At 39.1% G+C, this 21,933-nt stretch overlaps 6 protein-coding genes across 6 annotated transcripts; 2 read left to right on the top strand and 4 right to left on the bottom strand.

Moving 5' to 3' along the window:
• Nucleotides 1-894: 894 nt before the first annotated feature.
• On the bottom strand, nt 895-3,147 carry J7T55_004463 (uncharacterized protein; the record flags this gene model as incomplete). The annotated part of the gene is made up of 1 exon (XM_053132118.1): nt 895-3,147. One exon carries the CDS (start codon nt 3,145-3,147, stop codon nt 895-897), a length of 2,253 nt encoding a protein of 750 aa, XP_052990076.1.
• A 7,984-nt stretch (nt 3,148-11,131) lies between these two features.
• On the bottom strand, nt 11,132-12,043 carry J7T55_004462 (uncharacterized protein; the record flags this gene model as incomplete). The annotated part of the gene is made up of 1 exon (XM_053132117.1): nt 11,132-12,043. One exon carries the CDS (start codon nt 12,041-12,043, stop codon nt 11,132-11,134), a length of 912 nt encoding a protein of 303 aa, XP_052990075.1.
• A 344-nt stretch (nt 12,044-12,387) lies between these two features.
• J7T55_004461 (uncharacterized protein) lies at nt 12,388-12,603 on the top strand (the record flags this gene model as incomplete). The annotated part of the gene is made up of 1 exon (XM_053132116.1): nt 12,388-12,603. One exon carries the CDS (start codon nt 12,388-12,390, stop codon nt 12,601-12,603), a length of 216 nt encoding a protein of 71 aa, XP_052990074.1.
• A 23-nt stretch (nt 12,604-12,626) lies between these two features.
• J7T55_004460 (uncharacterized protein) lies at nt 12,627-15,029 on the bottom strand (the record flags this gene model as incomplete). The annotated part of the gene is made up of 1 exon (XM_053132115.1): nt 12,627-15,029. One exon carries the CDS (start codon nt 15,027-15,029, stop codon nt 12,627-12,629), a length of 2,403 nt encoding a protein of 800 aa, XP_052990073.1.
• Nucleotides 15,030-16,069: 1,040 nt separating this feature from the next.
• J7T55_004459 (uncharacterized protein) lies at nt 16,070-18,958 on the top strand (the record flags this gene model as incomplete). Its single annotated transcript, XM_053132114.1, has 1 exon — nt 16,070-18,958. The coding sequence occupies one exon, from the start codon at nt 16,070-16,072 to the stop codon at nt 18,956-18,958; it is 2,889 nt and encodes a 962-aa protein (XP_052990072.1).
• Nucleotides 18,959-19,164: 206 nt separating this feature from the next.
• Nucleotides 19,165-21,747, bottom strand: J7T55_004458 (uncharacterized protein; the record flags this gene model as incomplete). The annotated part of the gene is made up of 1 exon (XM_053132113.1): nt 19,165-21,747. The coding sequence occupies one exon, from the start codon at nt 21,745-21,747 to the stop codon at nt 19,165-19,167; it is 2,583 nt and encodes an 860-aa protein (XP_052990071.1).
• Nucleotides 21,748-21,933: the final 186 nt, after the last annotated feature.

The following is a 21,933-nucleotide window of genomic DNA, read 5'->3' as shown; positions in this document are numbered from 1 at the left end:
TTATATATATAAAAAATATAAAAAATATATTTATTTATATATTAAATTTAATATTAATTTTAATATATAAATAAATACATTTTTTATTTATATATATATATAAATAAAATATTAAAATATAAATAAAAAAACTTTATTTATATTTTTATTTATATTTTAATATTTATATATATAAATAAATATAAAATAAATATATTTATATATTAATATATATTATTTAATTATTTTAATAAAAATAAAAATAAAATATTTAATATTATAGTATTTATATATATAAATAAGTATAAAATAATTTTATTTATATTTTATAATATAATTAGTATATTAAATATATAAATAAGTATAAAATAATTTTATTTATATATTAAAATGTTTTTAATAATTTATTACTTTTAAATTAAAAATAAGATAAAAGAAAATTAGTAGATAAAAAACAATACCTTTTCAACTAGCATAACAGGTTATATAAGTAAATAGAGCTTAAGCAAGCTATAAATCACGCAACTAAGCCGCTTACCAAAGGAGAATTATGTGGATCATTGGGCTTGAGGATAAGCTGAATGAGCCAGAGTAGCCCAGAGTTACTTAAGTCGTTCAAACCGCGAGACATCATCCAGAAACCTAGCAAGCCAGGCTGGAGAGTTGGACGATACAGATCACCCTCGTCGCCAGTGGATAGCATTAGCTTAGGACAGCTTATACACAGTCAATCTAAGTATCCACCCTGGATAGCTGTGGAGCTCTCGATCAACTATTATCACACATTGCCTCAAAGTTTCACCACCTTGACCGGCCCCCTGAACATAAACCCAGTTGTGATCTTTACATAATCGAGACTTGGAAATTCGAATGGTTGAATGATGTGTATTTCTCTAACTAAACTTTTCCTAATATCTAGCTATAGCGATAATAGTTGTCAATGACAAGCTGGTCGCCATAGCCCAACTTGAACTGCCGACTCTTCTGCACTGGGAAGTTGTCATTTGACACTCCCGCAGGTTCATCGGCCTCGGGTGCCAGGGGCTCGCCCGCCGTTGGGGCCAAAACTGGCGCAGTCCTTGGGCGGAGAATGTCCAAGTCGATAGGAGACTGCCCCGGCCGAACACTTGCTCGAGGTGCAATGCGTAGCAGCTCGGTGTACACTGCATCGTGGGACACCACGGTGAGGTTCCTTGCGCCATAATCGGCAGATAGCTTTTCCAGCTGAGTGTAGACTGCAAACACGACCTTCTCGTCTGTCATGCCGCCATGGGCTTCCAGGTTCGGCCGAGCCACTGAGTCAAGCCGGATCTCCTTCTCTGAGAGGAGATCCACCAGCCTGTGGGTGACCTTGTCGTACATGCAAATGTTGTAGATGAAGGCCCGGACAAGCTCTCGGTCGATGAGCGCGATCTCGCCGTGCGAAAGCTGTCCCGCATCTGTAGAATCTTCCTCAGGTTCGGTAAGTTGAGCGGAGTCCAGCCACCATCGGATCCTCTCCAGCACCTGCTGGGCCTCGGCCTCGTCGACCGCATATGGCGTCTTGGCTGCGGAGGTCTTGTTGGTGTAGAAGTAACACATTCCCAGGAAAGCCGACCAAATCTCACCCCTTCGGCCGATGGGAGGAACAGAACCACCTCCCACCTTCTCCTCGGAGTAGCGAGTGTCTTTGTCTGGGTGGACGAGGACGGCTGATGGACCATGCGCGATGATCGCAGCAAGCCACACAAGTACACGCCGCTCCTTGATGGACATCTTTGTTCCACCGTACATTGCGCTGGCCAGGAGGTTCAGGCTGTGGATGTTGGTTTCATGTTGAGCCAGCTCGCCCATCAGCTGAGCCCTCGGGCCACCGAGGGAGATCATGCAGTTGTGGTTCCAGCCGCTGAGCTTGACGAGGCCCCACATGTGGAGACGCCTCAGGCGCTCATAGAACCGGGGGAGCTCATCTGGGAGCACCAGGCAGGGCACATGCAGCAAGGGCAACTCAGGGCATATCGCCGCCACCCTCATGATCAGGTGGAACATCTCCCCCGTATGATGTGCTGGGATCTGTCGCAGCATCGTCGGACTGACCTCCTTGTCGAGACACAAGGTGACGATATTCACGTCCGAGGACCCATTGACGACATCAAGCAGTTGCTCCGTGCGAATGAAGAAGGCATCTTTCTCATGGGCTACCGAATGGCCCACGGCATCATCGAAATCGAACCGGTCGGCGTAGAAATCAGCGATGACCGTCCTCAGGCCGGGGATACGGGGCAGGATGCCGACCTCCGTGGAGATACCAATGACGACGAAGCCCGGCTGCTGGTCCTCGAGGACCCTCCTGACCTGTGTGGCGGGTGTCCCACCGTGGATAAAGGAGGCCCTGACTTTGACGAATGTGATGGAGGCTACGAGCCTCCGGAACCGCCCCTGGCTCATCAGCAGCACTGTCTTGTAGCTCGAAGCCTCTTTCTTCTGCGTGTCCCTTTGAAACACCTCCTGCAGCTGGTTGAGCGCATTCGCCCTCTGGGCCCGGTCGAACTGTTCGGTACCTGGCTTTTGCTTGGTACGCATAGACCAGCTATCCTGGCCCCGTTCAACTTTGAGCGTGAAGGTGTGTTGTGAGACTTGCCAGCCTCCACGTCGCACCGCACGGTAGACAAGCTCGGGATCAAGTATCTGTGTAGCCCCAGGTTTTGAAAGATTCTCGTGCGAGAGGGTGATCAGCGCGAACATGCGCATATTCGTCTGGTCTCTGGGCTTTAAATTTGAGAAGATGGTTGTGGCCATGGCCGCCATGTGCGAGTTGACTATGCCGCGGTCGAGGTTGACGACAACGACCACGTTTTCAGCGGCGAGGATTTCACCCACCAGCTCATCTATCAGAAAGTCCTGACAGGATGTGATGAGCACATGTGCTGGGCTGGGTCGTCTACTCACAATCGAAGGGTCCAGTTCGTCGTTTGAACTGAGGTGCGCCATGACGATGTCCGCGTCTGTGCTCGTTGGCAGTAAGTAGACGGCAGTGACATGTTCCTCCTGGCCCCGCAGCCACTGAACCAGTGCTGAGACGGAGCCCTCGACACGGTCGAGGCCCGACTCGGAGCACACGCCAGAGATGATCTGTAGATACGGCCTATCAGGCGCGATCTCTTCGAAGAGTATTGAGTACTGATTCATGTTGTCTGTTATAACGGTAGAGAAGGTGTTGTTGACAGTGATGGTTGTTGGTGTGGGTGTTGCATGAGGGGTGAGGTCTGGATGTGAATTGGGATAAAGTGATTAATGAGAAAAAAATAAAACACAAGAAGAATTTCATATATAAAAATATAAATATAAATAAGTTAACAGTATTTATATATATAAATATATATTAACTGTTTTTATTTATGTTACAAATGTAATAGGAATAGAATTAGGGGAGTATTGTTAGTCCCTTAAAAGCGTAGATAAACCTTATAGGCTAGTAGGGTAGGCCTAAAAGAATTTGCTATATAATAAAAGTAGATTATATAATAGAGTAAAAGGATAACTAAAATAATTAAAGTAATACTTTATTTTAAATAATTTAAATAATTTAATGCTTTTATTATTTTAAATAAGCAATATTTTAAATAAGCTATTAAAAGTAATACTTTTATTGCTTTAGTTAAAAAGATAAATTATATAAATTATATTTATTATTAATAAATAATATTAGCTTAAAATAGCTTTTTAATAGTTAATTTAAATATTTATTTAAAATAGCTATAAAGCTTTTAATTTATTATTATTATATATTATTTAAAATATTATTATTTTAAATGTTTTTTAAATATAAATTTGTTTATTAAGTTTATTAGTTAGGAATTAGCTATAATTGTTATATTTTAATTGCTTTTATTTAAATATTTTATATAAACTTTAAATAATAATTTATATAATTATTATTTTTATTTTAATATATTTTTTAGCTATATTTAAAAAAACCTTTAATAGAAGCTAAATAATAATAATTTTGAATTTTTATAGGCTTAATATTTTAAAATAGTTAAGGAAATTAAAAACCTTTATATTTATATTTAGGGATAAGCTAGTTAAAATAATAAAGTAAAAAAATTTAAGGTTAAAGTTAAAATATTTTAAAGTATTATTAATATTATTAATATTTTAATTAAATTTAAGGAATTTATTAAGCTTATTAATTTAACCCTTTATAATAGTTTTTTAGAATAATTATAGGCTTATTTTATTTAGATTAAGGCTTATTAGTGCTTTTATAGCTTTAATAATTAGTTTAATAGAGAATAAGTTATATATATAGCTTTTTTTTTAAAAGAATAGGCTTTAATATAGTTTAAATTTTATTTTATAAATTTTTTTAAAAAAAATAAGTTTAAATAATATAAGTAAAAAATTTAGAATATTTTTAGTAATTTTAAAAATTATAAGCTTACTTTTAAGTTATTTTTTTAAAATTTAAATAAGGAATAGTAAATAAAAAGGGAATTTATAAGATTATATTAAAAGGAATTTATTATAACTTATATTATAAAGTTTTATTAAATTTATATTAGAGTTAACTATATTAATATTATAAAAATCTTTATATTTTATAATAAGTTAAAAAATAAAGTAAAAGATAAATTATTTAAATTAGATTAATTAAATAATTTTATTTAATATATAAAATTAGCTATTTAAATTAATAATTAAATTTATAAGTGTAAATTTAAAAAAAAGGGGTAGGATTTAATATATTTTTTTTATTAGTAAAATAAGCTAAGCTTTAAAAAATAATATTAATTATAAATAATAGTTAGTAAGTAGTATTTAAGCTTAATAAAACTTAATATTATTTAAAAGAAATTTAGAAAAGATATTAAATGCTATAATTATAATAAGAAAGGATATTTTATATAAGATTACTAAAGTAAAAAAAAAGATAATTGGAAACTAATATTAAAGTAATAATAGGCTAATTTAGCTATTAAAAAACTTATAGAAAATTATGCGTTTATAAGCTAAATAGTATATTATAATAATAACTATAATATATACTTTTTAAGTAAAAAAGTATTAGAATAGTTTTTAAAAGCGCTTAAAAGCTAAAAGACTTTTATAATAGTAAAATAGAAGCTATTTATAATTATAGTTAATATTAACTAAATAATATTTTTAAATTTAAAAAATTAAAACCTTTATAAATAGATAGGTAAAGTATTCTTTATAGTATTTAATATTAGTATTATTTAAATTGTAATTTTAGAATAGAATAAAAGTATAGTAATATTAGTAGTTTATAAAAAACTTTTTATATTATTATTAGTGCATTTTTTTAATAATAACTTTTAAATATATTATTAGTATTTAAATTATAAGGAAATTTTATAAGCTTTATATATTTTTAATAAATATAGGATATATTATATAAGTAAAATTAAAAAGGATTTTTTTTTTAAATAGCTAAGTATAATAGAAATAGTAAGGCTTTATAAGTAAAAGGAATTATAATATTAGAGTATTTAATAATACTTTTTAAGCTAAGGATATATAATTTTTAAATTTTAGATAGATTATTTTTTATATTACTTATAAAACTTTAGATTATAAAAGTATTATTTATAAATTAATTATTAAATATATTTTAAATTAAAATTTTAGAATTAGTATTAATATTACTAATTTAATATAGTTTTATTATTTAATAAAAAAAATATAATATTAAAAGATTTTATTATTATAGTATAAGTATTAAGGGTAGTAAAAAGGCTTATATAAAGAGCTATTTAATAAATTAAGAAAATTTTAATAAAAGATTAGATAATAAAAAATAATTAAGGCTAAGTTTAAATAAGCTTTAATTAGTTTTAATTAATATAAAAAGGTTTTTTTATATAATAAATATTAAAAAATATAAGTATATAAAAATTATATTATAGATTAGATAATAACCCTTTATAGTACTTTTAAATAGTAAAGTATAAAGAAATTTTATATTATTAGTAGTAGTAAACTAATATAAAATATTATAGTAATAGAAAATGGAATTTTATATATTTAATATTATTAATAGATAAAAGGTATTTTATAAAAATAGGATTATTAATATAAAGATTAATTATTTATTAGTTATTTTTAATAATTATAAAGAAATTATTTAGTTTAATATTATAAATATAGTAAAATATAAAATTATATTAGGGATTTTATAGTTTAGAAAAAATAATTTTTAAATTAATTAAACTATTAGCTAAATTTATTAAAATTAATTAATAAATAGGAAAATTAAAGATAAAGGAATAAATTTAGTTTTTAAAAATAGCTATAATACTAGCGCTTATATAGATTTATATAGTAAACCTTTTTAAAAATAAAAAAAGGATTTAGTTATTAAAGTAGGAATAGCTAACTTTTTAAATAAGTTAAATAAATAGTAATAGTATTTTAGTTTATTATAAATTAAAGGAAAAATAAAGTAGTTAGCTTAAATAGTATAGTAGTAAATATAGGAAATTTAAATAATATTTAAATAAATATATTATTTATTAAAAATTTTAGGAATTATAGTTATATTTTTAAAAGGAATTTTATAATAAATATAAAAATAATAATATTTAGTATATTATAAAATAATATAGCTGCTATTTAAAAAGTTTATTTATTTTATATAATAATAGAAAAAAATAAATAACTTAAAATAGATTTTAAAAAAGTACTAGAAATATTTAAAGCTATTTTAAATAATACTTAATATTAAACTATTTAAGTATAATTAATAGAATTATAAAATATCTTTAAAAAAAAAAGTTATTTTAAGTTTTATAAAATCTATAATTTTAATAAAAAATAGCTTAAAATATTATAAAAATACTTTAATAATAACTTAAAAAAGGAATATATTTAATTATTTATATTATTTATAAGCTATTTTATTTTTTTTATATTTAAGAAAAATAGAAAGCTATACTTTTATATAAATTATTAATAGCTTAATAAAATTATAATTAAAAATTAATACCTTTTTTTATTTATTAAAAAATTATATAATAGATTTTAAAAAATATAATAATTTATAATATTAAATTTTAAAAGTACTTATAACCTTATTAAAATAAAATATAAAAAAAAATAAAAAACTGCTTTTAAAATAAGGTATAGTTATTTTAAATATTTAGTTATATTTTTTAGCTTTATTAATATACTTACTTTTTTTTAAGTAATAATTAATAATATTTTATAGGAATATTTTAACTATTTTATAATAGTTTATTTAAATAATATTTTAATCTTTTTAAAAATGTTTAAATAATATAAGTAATATATATATTAAGTTTTTTAGATTTTTTAAAATATTAAACTTTTAATAAAATTAAAAAAAAGTTATTTTTATATATAAAAAGTTAACTTTTTTAAATATATAATTTAATTAAAAGAAATTAAAATATAGGTTTTTAAAATTATAGTAATTAAAGATTAGTTAACCTTAACTAATATTAAAAAAGTTAAAAGCTTTTAAGGTTATATTAACTTTTATTAATAATATATTAAGAATTATAAAGAGTTATTTATATTATTAATTAACTTTATTAGAAAGAATTAACTTTTTAAATAAGGAAAAGAAAAATAAAATATATTTAATAAAATTAAGGAATAAGTTTTTTTAAAATTTATATTTATAAAAGTAGATTTTAAAAAGGTTTATAATATAGGTACTAATACTTTAAATTTTATTATTAAAGGAGAATTAGGATAATATAATAAATAAAAATAATTTTACTTTATTATATTTTTTTTGTAAAAACTTAATAAACTTAAATTAAACTATTTAATATATAATAAGGAATTAATAGTAATTATTAAAATATTTAAAAAATAAAAATATTATTTAATTAAAATAAAATACTAAATATAAGTATTTATAAATTATAAAAATTTAGTATACTTTATAATTATTAAGGAATTTAATAAATAGTAAATTTAATAATTAGAATACTTTTTATAGTTTAATATTAAAATTATATATTAAAAGAGATTTAAAAATAGAAAAGTAAATATTTTTAATAAATAGTTAAACTATTAATAGGAGGTTTTATTTAAAATTTATATAGTATTTTATAAAAATTTAGATAAAAGCTTAGGTATAGGGTATTTAAAAAGGCAGTTTACTATAAACTAATTAAAAAATAATTTACTAAAGTAATAAATTATAGCAGCTTATTAAGTATAATTTGCTATAAACTAACTTAATTAGGTAAAATAAAGCTATAAAAATATTTTAAATAATAAAAAAAAGTAGCTATAAAATATAAATAAAACCTTATTTTATAAGGAAAAATATTACTTTTTAGCAGCTTTTTAAAAAGAAGTTATTAAAAAACTTTATAAAGTATTAATATATAGCTATTAAAGTATTTAAGCTATATACTTAAAGCTAAAATAATATTAGAATTTTTTTAATATAAAATAAAAAGTAGCTTAAGTTATTAATAAATATAACCTTTATAATAAAAGTAAGCTTATAAAATATAAGCTATATAGGCTATTATAACTATTATTAATATTAAATAAATTATAAAAATTAATTAGCTTAAATTTTATTATTAAGCTTTCCTTATTTAAGGAATTAATAATAAAAGTTAATTATAATAGTATTTTAGTTATAGTAAATAGATTTATAAAGTATATATATTTTATACTTTATAAGGAAGCTAGTATAATAGAAAAACTTGCTTATATATTTTTTAAAATAATTATTAGCTAATATAAGTTGCTAAATAAAATTATATTTAACTAAAATAAACTATTTATATTAAACTTTTAGTTTTTTTTAATAAAATAATTAGAAGCTAAATATAAACTTTTAATAATAGTATATCTATAAATAGATAGGTAAATAAAATAACTTAACTAAATATTAAAATAATATATATACTACTATATTAACTATTAATAAAATAATTAAGTACTATTACTATTATTAGTATAATTTATATATAATAGTATAGATATATATATTATTAATATTTTACTATTTTATACTAATTATAGATTTAATCTAAATATTTATTAATACCTAATTTTTAATATAAAAGTATTATAAGTTATTAACTATATAAAATAAATTAAAAATATTTATAAAAAAATTATAGTAAATTTAGGATTTATTTAAAAATATATAATAAAATAAGTAAATTAATAAAAGTTAAAAAAATTAACTTTTAAAAAGGAAGATATAGTTTACTTATTTTATAAAAAATAAATTAAAATTAAGCAACCTAGTAATAAACTTAATTTTAAAAAAATTAAACTATTTAAAATTAAAAAAAAAATATTAAAAATAAATTATAAACTTATATTATTAAAAAGAATAAAAATTTACCTAATTTTTTATATTTTTATATTAAAACTTATATTAGTTAATATAATACTAGTTATTAATATTAAGCTTAATAATTATAAACTAAAATATAAAGTAGAATATATTTTAAATTATTAAATATATAAGAAAATAATAGAATACTTAGTTAAATAAGAGAATTATAGTAATAAAGATAATTTATAAGAACTTATTTAAAATTTAATAAACTATTAAAAAGTATTTTAAATATATTATTAAATAACTAGTTAGAAAAATCTATATTAGCAGATTTTATTATAAAACCCTAATTTATAATGCTAAAACTCTTATTTTATTAAATATTAAAAATAGTTTTAAATTTTTTAGCTATAACTTAGTTAATAGCTTTAATATAATTAGCTTTTTTAGATATATTTAAAGTAGCTAAACTTTTATTTATTAAATTAGCTTTATAATAGATTAAAGACTCCTTTTAATAATATAAATAATTTAAATAAGCTATTATTTTACTTACTTAATAATAAGCTTTATATAAGGCTTTTTAGGCTTTAAACTTTTAAAAATATAATTTCTTTTTTTTTATAATAATTTAAAATATTAAAGGAATAATTAAAAAAAAGAAAATAGAAAAATAAGGAAAACTAAAACTTATAAGTATTTATTAGTATTTTAAAGCTATTATACTTTTTACTTTATTTAATATAAGTAAAATAATAAGAAATACCCTTTATTATTTAATAAAACTACTTTTTTATAAAATAAAATAAATAAGGTATAACTTTAAAGCTTAATAATTTAATAAATATGAATAATTAATTATATTAATTTAATTTTTTAAAATGCAGTTTTTTTATATGCAATAATATAATTATTAGTAAAATAAATATAATAAATATATAAAAGGAAATAAAAGAGAAAAGGATTTATTTAAGTTTTTTAAGGATAAAAAAGTAATAAAAAAGGGGAATAATATTATAAATATAATAGAAATAAAATTAAAAGAGTACTATTAGTTTTTTAAAAGTGCAAATAAACTTTATAGGCTAATAAAGTAAGCTTAAAAGGATTTACTATATAATAGAAGTAGGTTATATAATAAAGCAAAAGGATAATTAAAATAATTAAAATAATACTTTATTTTAGATAATTTAAATAATTTAATGCTTTTACTACTTTAAATAAGTAATGCTTTAAGTAAGCTATTAAAAGTAATACTTTTATTACTTTAGCTAAAAAAATAAACTATATAGATTATACTTATTACTAATAAATAGTATTAGCTTAAAATAGCTTTTTAGTAGTTAATTTAAATATTTATTTAAAATAGCTATAAAGCTTTTAATTTACTATTATTATATATTGCTTAAAATATTATTATTTTAAATATTTCTTAAATATAAACCTGCTTATTAAGTTTATTAGCTAGGAACTAGCTGTAATTATTATAATTTATATATATACTTAAGTATATAAATAGAAATAAATTAACTATATTTATATATATAAATATACTAGAAACATTTTTATTTATATTAAATTAATTTAATATTATATAAATAGTTTAAAATTATATTTATTTATATATATAAATATATTAAAAGTATTTATATTTATATAGTATTAATATAATAATATAAATAAAATTTAATAATTCTATTTATATATATAAATACATAGAATAAAATTCTATTTATATTTACATTCTAGTTTATTAACAAAATAAAGTTTTATTTAAAACTCCCTTACAGTAATGGTAAGTGAGATTCATAATTATCACTTTTCTTAAGTATCTCATTGTGGCAAATTAACATAGTTCAACGATTTTCATTCAGGAGTGCTAAACGTTACGATTGTCTCAAGAATGCCTCGAGCTACCTTGCGATCATCCAAAATAACGTCCGGCCCTTGAAAATGGGAGATCTCCCCCCAAATACAGCTCAGGTACATGACCAGCATCTGATACATTGCATCTTCGGGCAAGGTGTAATCAAAGACATATTCTGCGAGAGTGATCAAGTCACCAATGCGTGCTGGGTAGATAATGAAACGCGTCAGAGCCATATGCAGCTCATATAGAGCGCGCTCGCGCAGCTTCTCAATGTCCCAGACATCAGCGAGGATGTACATGTGGGCGTGGCACAGGAAGACCTCTGTGTGGTCTTCAGTGGCGTCCCTGTTCCAGCGGCATGAGAGCTTGACATGACCGGTGAAAGGGTATCTGACCTCCACGGCGTCGATGAATTGTCCCACGAGCGTCTGCAGCCCTTTCGACATTTGCGCATTGCAGCTTTGACACTGCAGGTCGAACTCTGATCGACAGTGCCAGCACCTGTAGTGGTCCTCACCAGACCTAGACGTCTCGGTCGATCTGCAGTCCGGGCAGACATGGAAATCGAAGGCACAAGACCCGAGTCGCTCGCCCCAATTGCCCAAGCCCCTCAGAGGGTGCTCTGGTCCATGCTCAGGGCCCAGCTTTGCCAAGTCCCTGCGGCGATCGGTCTTGGGCTCTGGCGGGAGGTAAAGGCCTGTCCTCACCCACATCGTGAAGCGCTCAAAGGTGGGCACGTCCACGTAGGACCAGTCAGCAGCGCTCTCTGTAGCTTCTGCCAACTTTTCCTTGAGCATTGCCCCCAGAGATGGGGAGACCTTCGAGTAAACCCTTGCATCCACGCCGTATTTCTTGCCGTTCTCTCCTACTGAGAACGAGACGTAGTCGCCGCTCATTCGGGCGGACATTGTGAAAACAAGACGTGTTGAAACGTGAGAATTTTTGTCGCACTATTCCCAGATGAAGCTGGGTTGATGGTATCGTTCGCGTTGTGGAACAATTCAATTGGGAGCTTTGCGAAAGAAAAAAAAAGAAGAAAAAGGTTGCGCCACTGTAAGGTTTTTCTGTGGTCTGCCTGGTGGAGGGGCACAGCAATTCTGCAGCACACACATGGACTGTTTTCCCTTTCTCACCAGTTCGAGCTCCTCATGTAATTAATCATCACAGTAGACAAGCAACTCTGTTAATCTAGTAGCTTTCTGCCCTTGCACAACTCATGTCACGTATTCGGGGCCAGCAGAATGGGAACTGGATGCCAACCTCAAGATCAACACCGGCTTTGGTGAGAACAGCATCACAAACGCTAATAGTAGACTCTTCGGGACACGACACGCATCAACACCTCGATTACTACGGTCTTTTCGGAAACAACAACCAACAGCAATGCCAGTATACCGGCACTGAGGCCGGGGCATTCGAGCAGAGTACCGACGGCAGGGAGGAGCTCTTAGTCCAAATTCCAAATTAGAATTAACTATATGAAGTATCCACTTAAGGGAATCCTACGTATCCCGTGTCCTCCATTGCTCTTTCGAGCGGAGTCACGTTGGACAGTATGTCCATGGTGGCCGGGACAACGACGCGGGGTCTCTCATCCTCCTCGTCCCAGTTGTCCATCGGCTCCCGAGTGAACCTTATGTCGTCGTCACTTTCCGGCGCTTGGGCCGGCAGAAGACTTGCGGCAGGGGATACGGCACCGTTTGAACCACGCGCTTGCTCTTTGTCAAGCTCGTTGGGCGGAACTTGCGATGAATCGCGGGCAGGTCCCACGCCCATCTCAGTTTCCGGCGCTCGCGGTGGCTGAGGGCTGGCTGCAGAGGAGGCGGCGCTGTTCGCGTCGGGCCCATCGTGCACTCCTTCAGTTCCAAGCTCATTGGAGTGTGAGGTATGCGGCCTGGAACCAGCCTCCGAGTTTACACCTCGTGATACCCCCAAGTCTGAGGGCACGCCTGAGAAGATAGGCCGAGTCAGAGAGGCGTTACGAGGCAGCTGATCCTGCGCCCCATCAACGGTCATGTCGCCCGCAAATTTTGAGTATCCGCCATCGTCGATTGGCAGGTCCCCAATACCATCTACAACATCATTTTCGGACGGCGGGATGGAGAGCTGAGACGCAGCTGCAGGCAGGGGGTCGCTCACGTCATCATTGAATCCTGAGAGCGCGTCTCCCGCCTGATCGTCCCATGCAATGCCGCCGCCGCCGTCGGTGACGCCAGCCGAGTGATGCGGCACCGTGGACTTGTTCAGGCTGTATTTGTACAAGTCAAATGCCACGAAGGGCCGGTTCTTCCGCGTGTCTGCATCATCTGCAGGATTTGACGGGCTGACACCTTCCGCCTCGAATGGGTCCTCTTCCGCTTCGAAGAAGGACGAGCGATACCGCTTTGCGGCTGCTCGTCCGGGCCGCTTCTCCCGGACGGTGTCGGTTTCTTCCACATCAAGTGGCTGATCTTCCTCGCGCTCAGATGTTGAAGGCAATGGGCTGAAGCGTGCATGTTTGCCCAGACTCGTCCGTTTGATGCGCTTTTCAATGGCCGGGGCCTGAGGCAGATCGTCTCCATCGTTGGAATCCGAGTCGGGTGCCGCGTCGGATTCCGAGTCGGAACGGACAAAGTCCCTTACCCCTTTTCGAGAGGATCTCGAAGCTCGAGGAGTCTTTGTTGATTCGGCTGCCCGGGCCTTTCGCGGTCGTCCAACCTTACTCTTGGGGGCTGGATCCTCCGGAGCAGCAAGTGATCCCGCATCACCGGCATCAGGCTCACGAACCTTTCGTGGTCGCCCGCGGCCCCTCTTCGGCGCGCGGTTAGGCTGCGAGGACGCCTCGCCTTGGCCCGCCGGGGCCTGCGCGGGAGGAACACGAGCTTGCGGAGGAGGAGATGCCAATCGCGGGAGACTGCGATATACACGCCGTGCAATATCGTCGTCGTCGGGAAAGCGAGCAGCAAGTACCTCCAGCCTGCGGTTGTGCAACATGCCCTCGTCAAACAATGTCTTGACGGGGTTCTTGTCGTCGGTCGGCAGGTCGACAGTCGAACGGATGTCTCTGAGGGCCCTTTCAAACACCTTGGTGCTGTGGAACATGACCATCTTGCCATGCTTGATCTCCTCGAGGGAGTGTATGACTGCTGTCAGGTGCTCCGTCTTTACCCTGAGTGGGAATTCGGCATCCACGTGCGGTGTCTGAACGTGCTGCCGGACGACAGCACGGAGGAGCTGGGCCCATGGCGGCAGGCCTCTGCTGTCTGGCCAGTCAGCCTTCCAGGCCTTGGTAGCGGCGTCGATGAGCTGCGAGCCAGTCATCTTGTTCTCGCCATGGTCCGCCACCTCCTTGAGCTTCAGGAGGAACAGGTCGCTGTGCCTGCTGATCTTCCACTCGCGGGCCTGGTAGGCGCACACCGACATGTGTATCGACAGCGCAATTTTTGCGGGGTCGTTCTCGAACATGGGGTGGGCAATCATTGTGACCAGGTGGGAGCAGAAGTGCTGCGTCCAATTCTGCCTCGGCTGTTCCCTGGCGTCGTACTCCAGCTGGTGCTTGAAGCCTATGAGATCCGTGGGCAGGCATCCCAGGAACCTCGCGCATGTCTTCCACAAGTACTGCTCCTTCGGGTTTGCCTTGTCCAATGGCTTGGCAGCCTTGTCCTGATCCCACTGGTTCTGAACCTGAGCCTCGTCGTTGTCGGACCACAATGCCTCGACAAGACTGTCCCTGTTCTTCCGCAGTCTATCGAAAGACTCTTGAGTGAGGGGGCGGTAGTGTTTGTACCCTTTTCCCTCAGCCTGCGATGTCTCCATCGCTTTCTCGAGCCATTTCGCCTCTTGCGCAATTATCGTGCCTCTGTCTGTCGACTTTTCGGCATTCTTGTCGGTCGGTCGGCCTCCGTGCGAGGCCATATCGAGGAAATTCGAGAGTTAACTTTGTATGTGTATGTATGTGTGTATTTGTGTGTGTGTGTGTGGGTTGATTGGTGGTTTGGTTGGTGATGGCGTGTTGTCGCGACGGGTTGTCTGTCGGGGGATGGACTTTGTTGATTTGAGATCCGCGGGGCAGTTTGGTGGCATTGCAGCTCTTTGCATAACTCTGTAGGGCGATTCCCAAAGCTTTTCTTCAAATCACACCTGTTTCTACCTGCACATCAAACAAAAGCTGAAGAACATAGCCCTGGGAGCCTTCCAAGGCAGCCCACCCAACACACCAGACTAATCGCGCGTGTAAAGGACATTTTGACCCGGAAATATCAATCAATTAGTACTGTGCTATCCTCATCTGTCTATGTATCTATTCGAACCTGGGAGGAGGGCGCTGGTGAAGAGGCACTGAGTCTTTCAAAACATGCCACCTTTACCCACTCTACGTTGTCTCGCACCCTCTTATCCAAACCGCATGTACGAGACTAGAACCGACAGGAACATGTTCCTCTGAATGATCCAGACAGCAATTCGAAATTTGAATAATACCACAGCCATCGCTAGCGAATTCGATGTTTTGGCTTGAGGTCGGTTTAGCTTAGTAAGCAAGGCATAGTCAGACCGCAATCGTCACCAGCTACAGGCATGCAGACTGAGATCCGTGATGCCAAGACAAGCACAGTTATGAATAGCAAATTAACCAGAAATATAAACAATGCTTCCCTCAAGCTACTCACAACACTATTTCCAACAGCAAAAGTCACAAATGTGCATGAACTGTGGAGCTTCGCAGCACAGACCACCGTGGTGGCCCCCCTTCGCGTTGCTATGATTAGGTAAGCAGGCTCGTTTCACGCCCACCCCCAGCGCCTATGACATCCCACGCGTTGAGTGTAATGAGGAAGGCAAAGGCGTCTTGAGAGACACACCCACAGCATCCTCTATTCTTATTCAAAATATTGTTACTCATCATTATTATCACAATACGTGAAGGGCATACATCAAATTCAATTATTTTTCTCATAATGAACCAACACAAGTTCAAACCTGCGTCCGGGCTCGTGTCCGCCGTCCAGGTCTCTGAGAACGTCGCGGCCTCGGAAGAGAAGCTCAGAGAGGGCGTGGAGATTGCGCGGCGGCTCGAAGAAGGCTTCGGGCAGGGCAAAGACCTCGCCGCGCGGGTTGGCTACCCAGATATCGACAGATTGCGAAAAGCCATTACCCGCCTGGAGAGCATCACGCAGATGAGGGACGAGCTCGAGGGCAGGTGCGACGAGGTCAAGCAGGACCTCGATGGCAACCTCAGGGCCATGCAGGCGCTCGTGTTGGCGTCGCCCGCAGCAGCCCACTCGGCCGTCGCGGACCACAGGGCCACCATCAGCGCGATCGTGCTGAGGCTGCTCCCTCTTGTCGTCACAGACCTGCCTGCCGTGCTTGACGGGTTCCCGAGCCTGAAGGACGCCTTCGCGAGCGACCTCGTCGAGTTCCGCCAGACGCAGATCTCCAGCGGTGACGTTGACAGTGAGCAGCTGGAAGAACTCCGCCAGCAGGTGGCACTGCTCGAGGAGAAATGTGAAACGGAGACCTCAAAATGCAACAAGTTTGTCCGAGCCGCGACAGAGGCGAAGACCAGCTCTGAGAAGAACAGGCAAGATGCCGACAAACAGAGGCAGCTCTACCGCGAGACGCTACAGAGGCTGGCGGGCGCAGAGAAGTCTCTCGAGGAGCACCAAGACGAGCTATCCTCACTCCATGACCATGTCAACAACCTCGTGCAGACACTGCAGTCTGAGAGCAACCGCGCCGCCAGGTACAGACGGGAGAGAGAATCCGCCCTGGTCGACCTCAAAGCAAGTGAACAGACCGTGACCAAACACGCCGCCAATGTAAAGAGACTGCATGGTCAATTAAACAATATGATCCATGCCAACTCAACGCCGCAGGATAGCAGGCTGGGCACCGTGAGCGTCTTGGACAAGGACCTGGACAATGCGGAGAAGTCGCGCCGCGAGGACGAGCAGAGGCACCTTCAAGAACAGGCCAACCTGGCGCGCAAACACAAAGTCGACTGCGACTTGATGCAGCAGCAGATTGATAAACTGATGTCTGAGAACAGCAAGATGCGCAGCGACATCTCCAGCAAGGACTCGGAGCTTAGCAAGGCTTATAGTGATTGCCAAAAGCACGAGGGGAGAAACGAGCGGCTCCGGCTCCGTGTGGAGGATTACAAAAAGTACTTCGAGCAGGCCAAGGCACAGAGGGCCGAAGCCAAGGACCAGTGGGCAGAGGATCTCGTCGAGAAAGATGCGGTCATCAGTGAGAAAAACGAAGTAATCAAGCAGAAGACCAAGATGCTTGCTGAAAAGGAGACCTCCCTGAACAGGAGCCGCCAAAACGAGGCCAGGTTGAGAGAGGAGCGCAACCAGCTGCGCAACTCCCACAAGGAGATGGCTGCCTCCTCGGACGACCTCAAGGAGGCCGACGCAAGGATTTCGCAGCTCGAGGAGGAAGTTCAGGGCTGGGAGGCAAGGCTCGAGGCCTCAGAGAAGAACCTCGACCTGGCCATGGCCGGGAAAGAGGCAGCAGACTCAGCCCTCGCAGAAAAGGACGTCGAGCTAAAGCAGATGAGATGCAAGCTTGGCGATGTGTCCAACACGGTGACGCGACTCGATACGCAGATCTCTCAGCTCAGAGAACAAGTCGAGAACGGCCGGCTGGAGCAGGAAGGCCTGCGTGATGATGTCGAGAGGCTCGAGGGACTCATCGAGACCAAAGATCATACCATCAATGCCCAGAAAGAAACGATTGACGAGAAGACTTCCCAGTTAATCGACAGCGAGGCCAGGATGATTGTCAACGACCTGGGCCAAAAGGCGGAGCTCGACGAAACCAAGACCCGGCTCGCCACTGCCAAGGAGCAGCTGGCGCAGAGGACAGAGGAGCTCGACCGTGCCAGAGAAACCCGCAAGACGGCGGTCGCAGACCTGGCCAAAGAGCAAGAGTCCAGCGAGGAGCGGGCGATCACAATCAAGTCCCTGGAGAACACCCTGCAGGGCCTGCAGGCCTCCAGCTCTGCGAGCGCACGGGAGAACACCGAGAACAGCCGCCGTGTCTCCGTGTTCCTCGCCGACATGGCCGGGTACAGGTACGGAGAGGTCGCGTTTGGCAGCCTCGTCAGGGCCATCTACGAGGGGGTCAGCACCGGCTGTGCGAACGCCGCACCCGCCGCATGGACGATCCTCCGGTCGTGGAACGGTCTTCCTGCCGACCTGGCGGCGACTGCGTTCGGGGCATACGCCCTACCATCACACATCGCCAGCCTGCAGATGGGCGTCGTCCTGCTCCTGGGAGAGGCGACTATGGGTAGGCTCAACAGCCCGCGCTTCCAGGCGATCCTGGACGGCCTGATCGTCAGCATCCGCGGCACGAAGACGGTGCCGGTGCAGATCCTGACTGAGCTCGTTGGCAGTGTTTCGGGGGCGCTCCAGGAGCAATCAGGCCAGCTCCAGATCGAGTTTGCGCTAGCGTTCTGGCAGATGATGGACCTTGTCGAGTGTCGCCTCGGCCAGCCGCTCGCCGCTGGCCTCCCCTGGCACGGCCACAAGGCTTCGCTGTCGCTCAAGCTCGAGCAGCACCCCTGCGCGCTCGTCTTCGATATCATACGGGGCAGAGTTGACCCCCGCCAGCACGAGCTGTGCCGGCTGTTTGGCGAGAGCGTGGGGCTCTGCTCGCACAGGGACTGGCCAAGTGCCGTGTTGTTCGATACCAGCGTCAGCACCCTGCGGTTTGTCGACAAGGCCCTGGTCTCGATGAACAGTCTAAGAACGCTGCGGATTGGACCTGAGCCGGGACATGAGGCTGTCGACTTGCGCCTGCAGCCGCCAGACCTTATCTGGCAGTTGAAGAACATTTAGATAGCCGAAATGCATTGAAGTTTACCTCGCTCTCATCGGATTCTGACTCATGCCGTAGTTCATCAGTGATACTCTGTAAATCCTGTCTATGCACCAACACCTTTGACTTACGATTGTATTTGACATGTCACGTACGGAACATGATCAGGCACGGGGAACCAAAGGTCAAACTAGCAGCACATCGAGGGACGGAAAAGTGGTGTAGATTAGTCTATCAACTGCACACCTCCCTCGTCCTCATCCTCGTCCTCATCATCCTCCTCATCGTCTTCTTCCGGAAATGGGACCCTGCAGTCCAGGGTCTTCCCTTTTGAAGATGCGTCGAGGTGCCTCACTTGCAGCCTGCAATCGGTATAGCTATGGAATGGGCACTCGCCATCCACCGGCTCAACTGCGTCGTGGTCCGTGCCGCATACTTGGTCCATGCAATACCAGCCGTCAGGCTTGGAGGTAGAGTCCAAGAACGCCGTGAAATTTTCACGCTTGTCTTCCCTGGCCAGGATATAGGTGAGAGGCCGGATCAACCGCTCGTCGTCGAGGCCTCTGAAGCCAGGGCCATGGCTCTGACTGCGATGGTCCAGATCGAGGCCCGCTATGTACTCAAAAACACGCTGCAACGTTTCCTTCCAGGGGCTTCCCTCGGTGAGTAGACGGTATCTTTGCAGCTCAGCGGCGAGGCCGTCCGCGCGCTGCTTCTCGAAATCGGCAGCAGCGCGGCACTCCTGCCTGATCTCGGCTTCTCTGTTGCCTCGATCGGTCCTCAGTCGCTTGGACTCCTCACGAAAGCCTTGCAGTTCCCGATCCTTGTCGAGAAGCTGTTTCTGGAGTGTCTTCAGCTCTTGCTCGGAGTTCTCCTTGACGGCTTCCAGCTGCGCGGATACCTCGGCGATCTCGGCCGATATCTCGTCGCTCCGTTCGCCGTAGACTGCGAGTTCACTGTCGAGCTTTTCGCGCAGTGTGTTCTCATAGCCTTCAAGTTCCTCCTGGTACTCCTGCAGGAACGCCATTGACTTCTGGTCTTGGTTCTGGATCTTGAGACCCTCGCAGGCATCAGCGAGGTAGTCGTCCACCTTGGACTCCCACGACTTGGCCCTGTCCTCTGCGGATTGCAGCTTGGCCTTGAGTTCACGGACGGTGCCGCTGAGATCGCTAACCTTCTCTTCGGCCTCCTCTAGCTGCCGTGCACCTCGTCTGACGTCGAGGTCCTTGGCGTCCATTGATGCTCGAAGAGAGAGCCAGTCGTCATAACGGCCATCAGACTCTTCAGTCTTCTTTTCAAGTTTTGTCTCCAGAACTTTATTCGCCCTCTCGAGGTCCTGGATCTTCTCCTGGATCACTGTGTCACTGGCCGCAAGGACTTCCTTGGCTCGTTCCAGAGAAGACGCGGCAACAGAACAGTATTCTGCCTGTTGGGCCCTGGCCTCCTCGACAGATACCGCAGCAACAGCACGTTCTTCATCCAGCTGTGCCTTTTGATCCTTGACTTCCTCGAGCAATGACGCGGCATTGGCATGGCACTTACGTGCCTCCTCTCGCTCTACCTGGGCCTGCTGGACGAGGACTTTGCCATCAGCCTGGTCTTTTGCCATGCGCTCCTCTGCCGTCTTGAGGCAGGACTCGGCGGCGGCCCGGTCTTGGGCCGCCTGTGCAGCTTGCTCCTTGATGTTTTCAAGGAGAGACCTGATGGACTCGTTATCTTTGCTTGCCTGGGCACGATCAGCCATGACGAGGTCACGGTCTTGCACGGCCTGGCTGCGGGCCTGCTCGGCAAGCTGCTCCTTGTGCTCGGCCGACGTGGACTGCGATGTTGCGTCACGCTCCAGCTGTTTTGCTCTTTCCGCCTGGGCGGTCGCATCTTCCATGAGCCTTTCGGCTTGGTTTTTGCGTCTTTCTGCCTCAGACTTAACAGCATCTGCCTCGGACTTGAGAGCATCTGCCTCAGACCTCAAGGCATCTGACTGCTCCGTCTGGGCCTGCATCAGACGTACTTGTTCATCAAGTGAGGCCTGGCGTTCTGCAATACTCGCCATCTCTTGTTCGAGCTGCGTCCTGATCTCTGCAGCACTCGCCCTCTGTTGCTCGAGCTGCTCTTTGATCTCTGCGACATCCTCTCTCTCCTGAGATAGGTATTCTCGATTACGCACGACCTGGGCTTCTGCGTCCTCGTACCTCTGCTTAGCTTGTCTGGCCTCCTCCTGGTCCCCTTCAAGGCTGGCCCGGAGGTCTTCGTTCGTTGTGACAAGCGTACGATTTCTTTGCCAAGAAAGAGCTGTCAGTCTGGACTGCTCCTCTGCGGCACCTCGTGCCTCGAGAGCCGTCTGCTCGGCCCGCTCGATTGCTTTCTCGCGTTCTGAGAGACTAGTCTCGGTACCTGCCACCCGTTCGAGTGCAACCTGGAGCTCTCTTCTCTCACGCTCAGCCGCGAGCCGCATGCTCTCGAGCTGTTGTGCGGTATTTGAGGCGCTATTATTTGTGCTCAGAGCCTCCTCCGCTGCCGTGGACATCTCGAATCTGTGTTTCTCGGCGTCTCTGTGCAAGACTTCGGCGTCGCTGTGCAGGGCTTCGATCTCACCCTTTCTCTTGACGATCTCGGCCTCTCGCGCCTTGTTCAAATCGTGCATCTTCTCGATATCCGTGAGGACTAGCTTGAACAGTTCGGTAAATCGAGAGAACTCCCGAGAATCGAGTTCTTGCTCAGGAGGCTTCGACACGCTCAACGCGTAGTCACGCAGCACCTGGAATGACTCGACCAGGTAGCGGCCCTCTTCAATGATTTCTTGTTCAGACATGATTGAGTGATTAAATGAAAGAAGTAAAACACGTTCAAATTGATTCAATCGTGTGCTGTGGATGTTGATGTTTCGTTCTTGGGGTGTTGTCGCGTAGTTGGGTTTGAGGTACAGCAAGCAAGATATCGAGGCGCGTTTTCCCCTTCAACAGCGCTCTCGTCCTGACACCGTCAAGCCGCCAACATA

The sequence above is a fragment of the Diaporthe amygdali genome, assembly GCF_026229845.1.
Source record: "Diaporthe amygdali strain CAA958 chromosome Unknown NODE_29_length_634662_cov_65_424859, whole genome shotgun sequence".
Taxonomy (NCBI): domain Eukaryota; kingdom Fungi; phylum Ascomycota; class Sordariomycetes; order Diaporthales; family Diaporthaceae; genus Diaporthe; species Diaporthe amygdali.
This window is presented reverse-complemented; position numbering and strand designations above follow the sequence as displayed.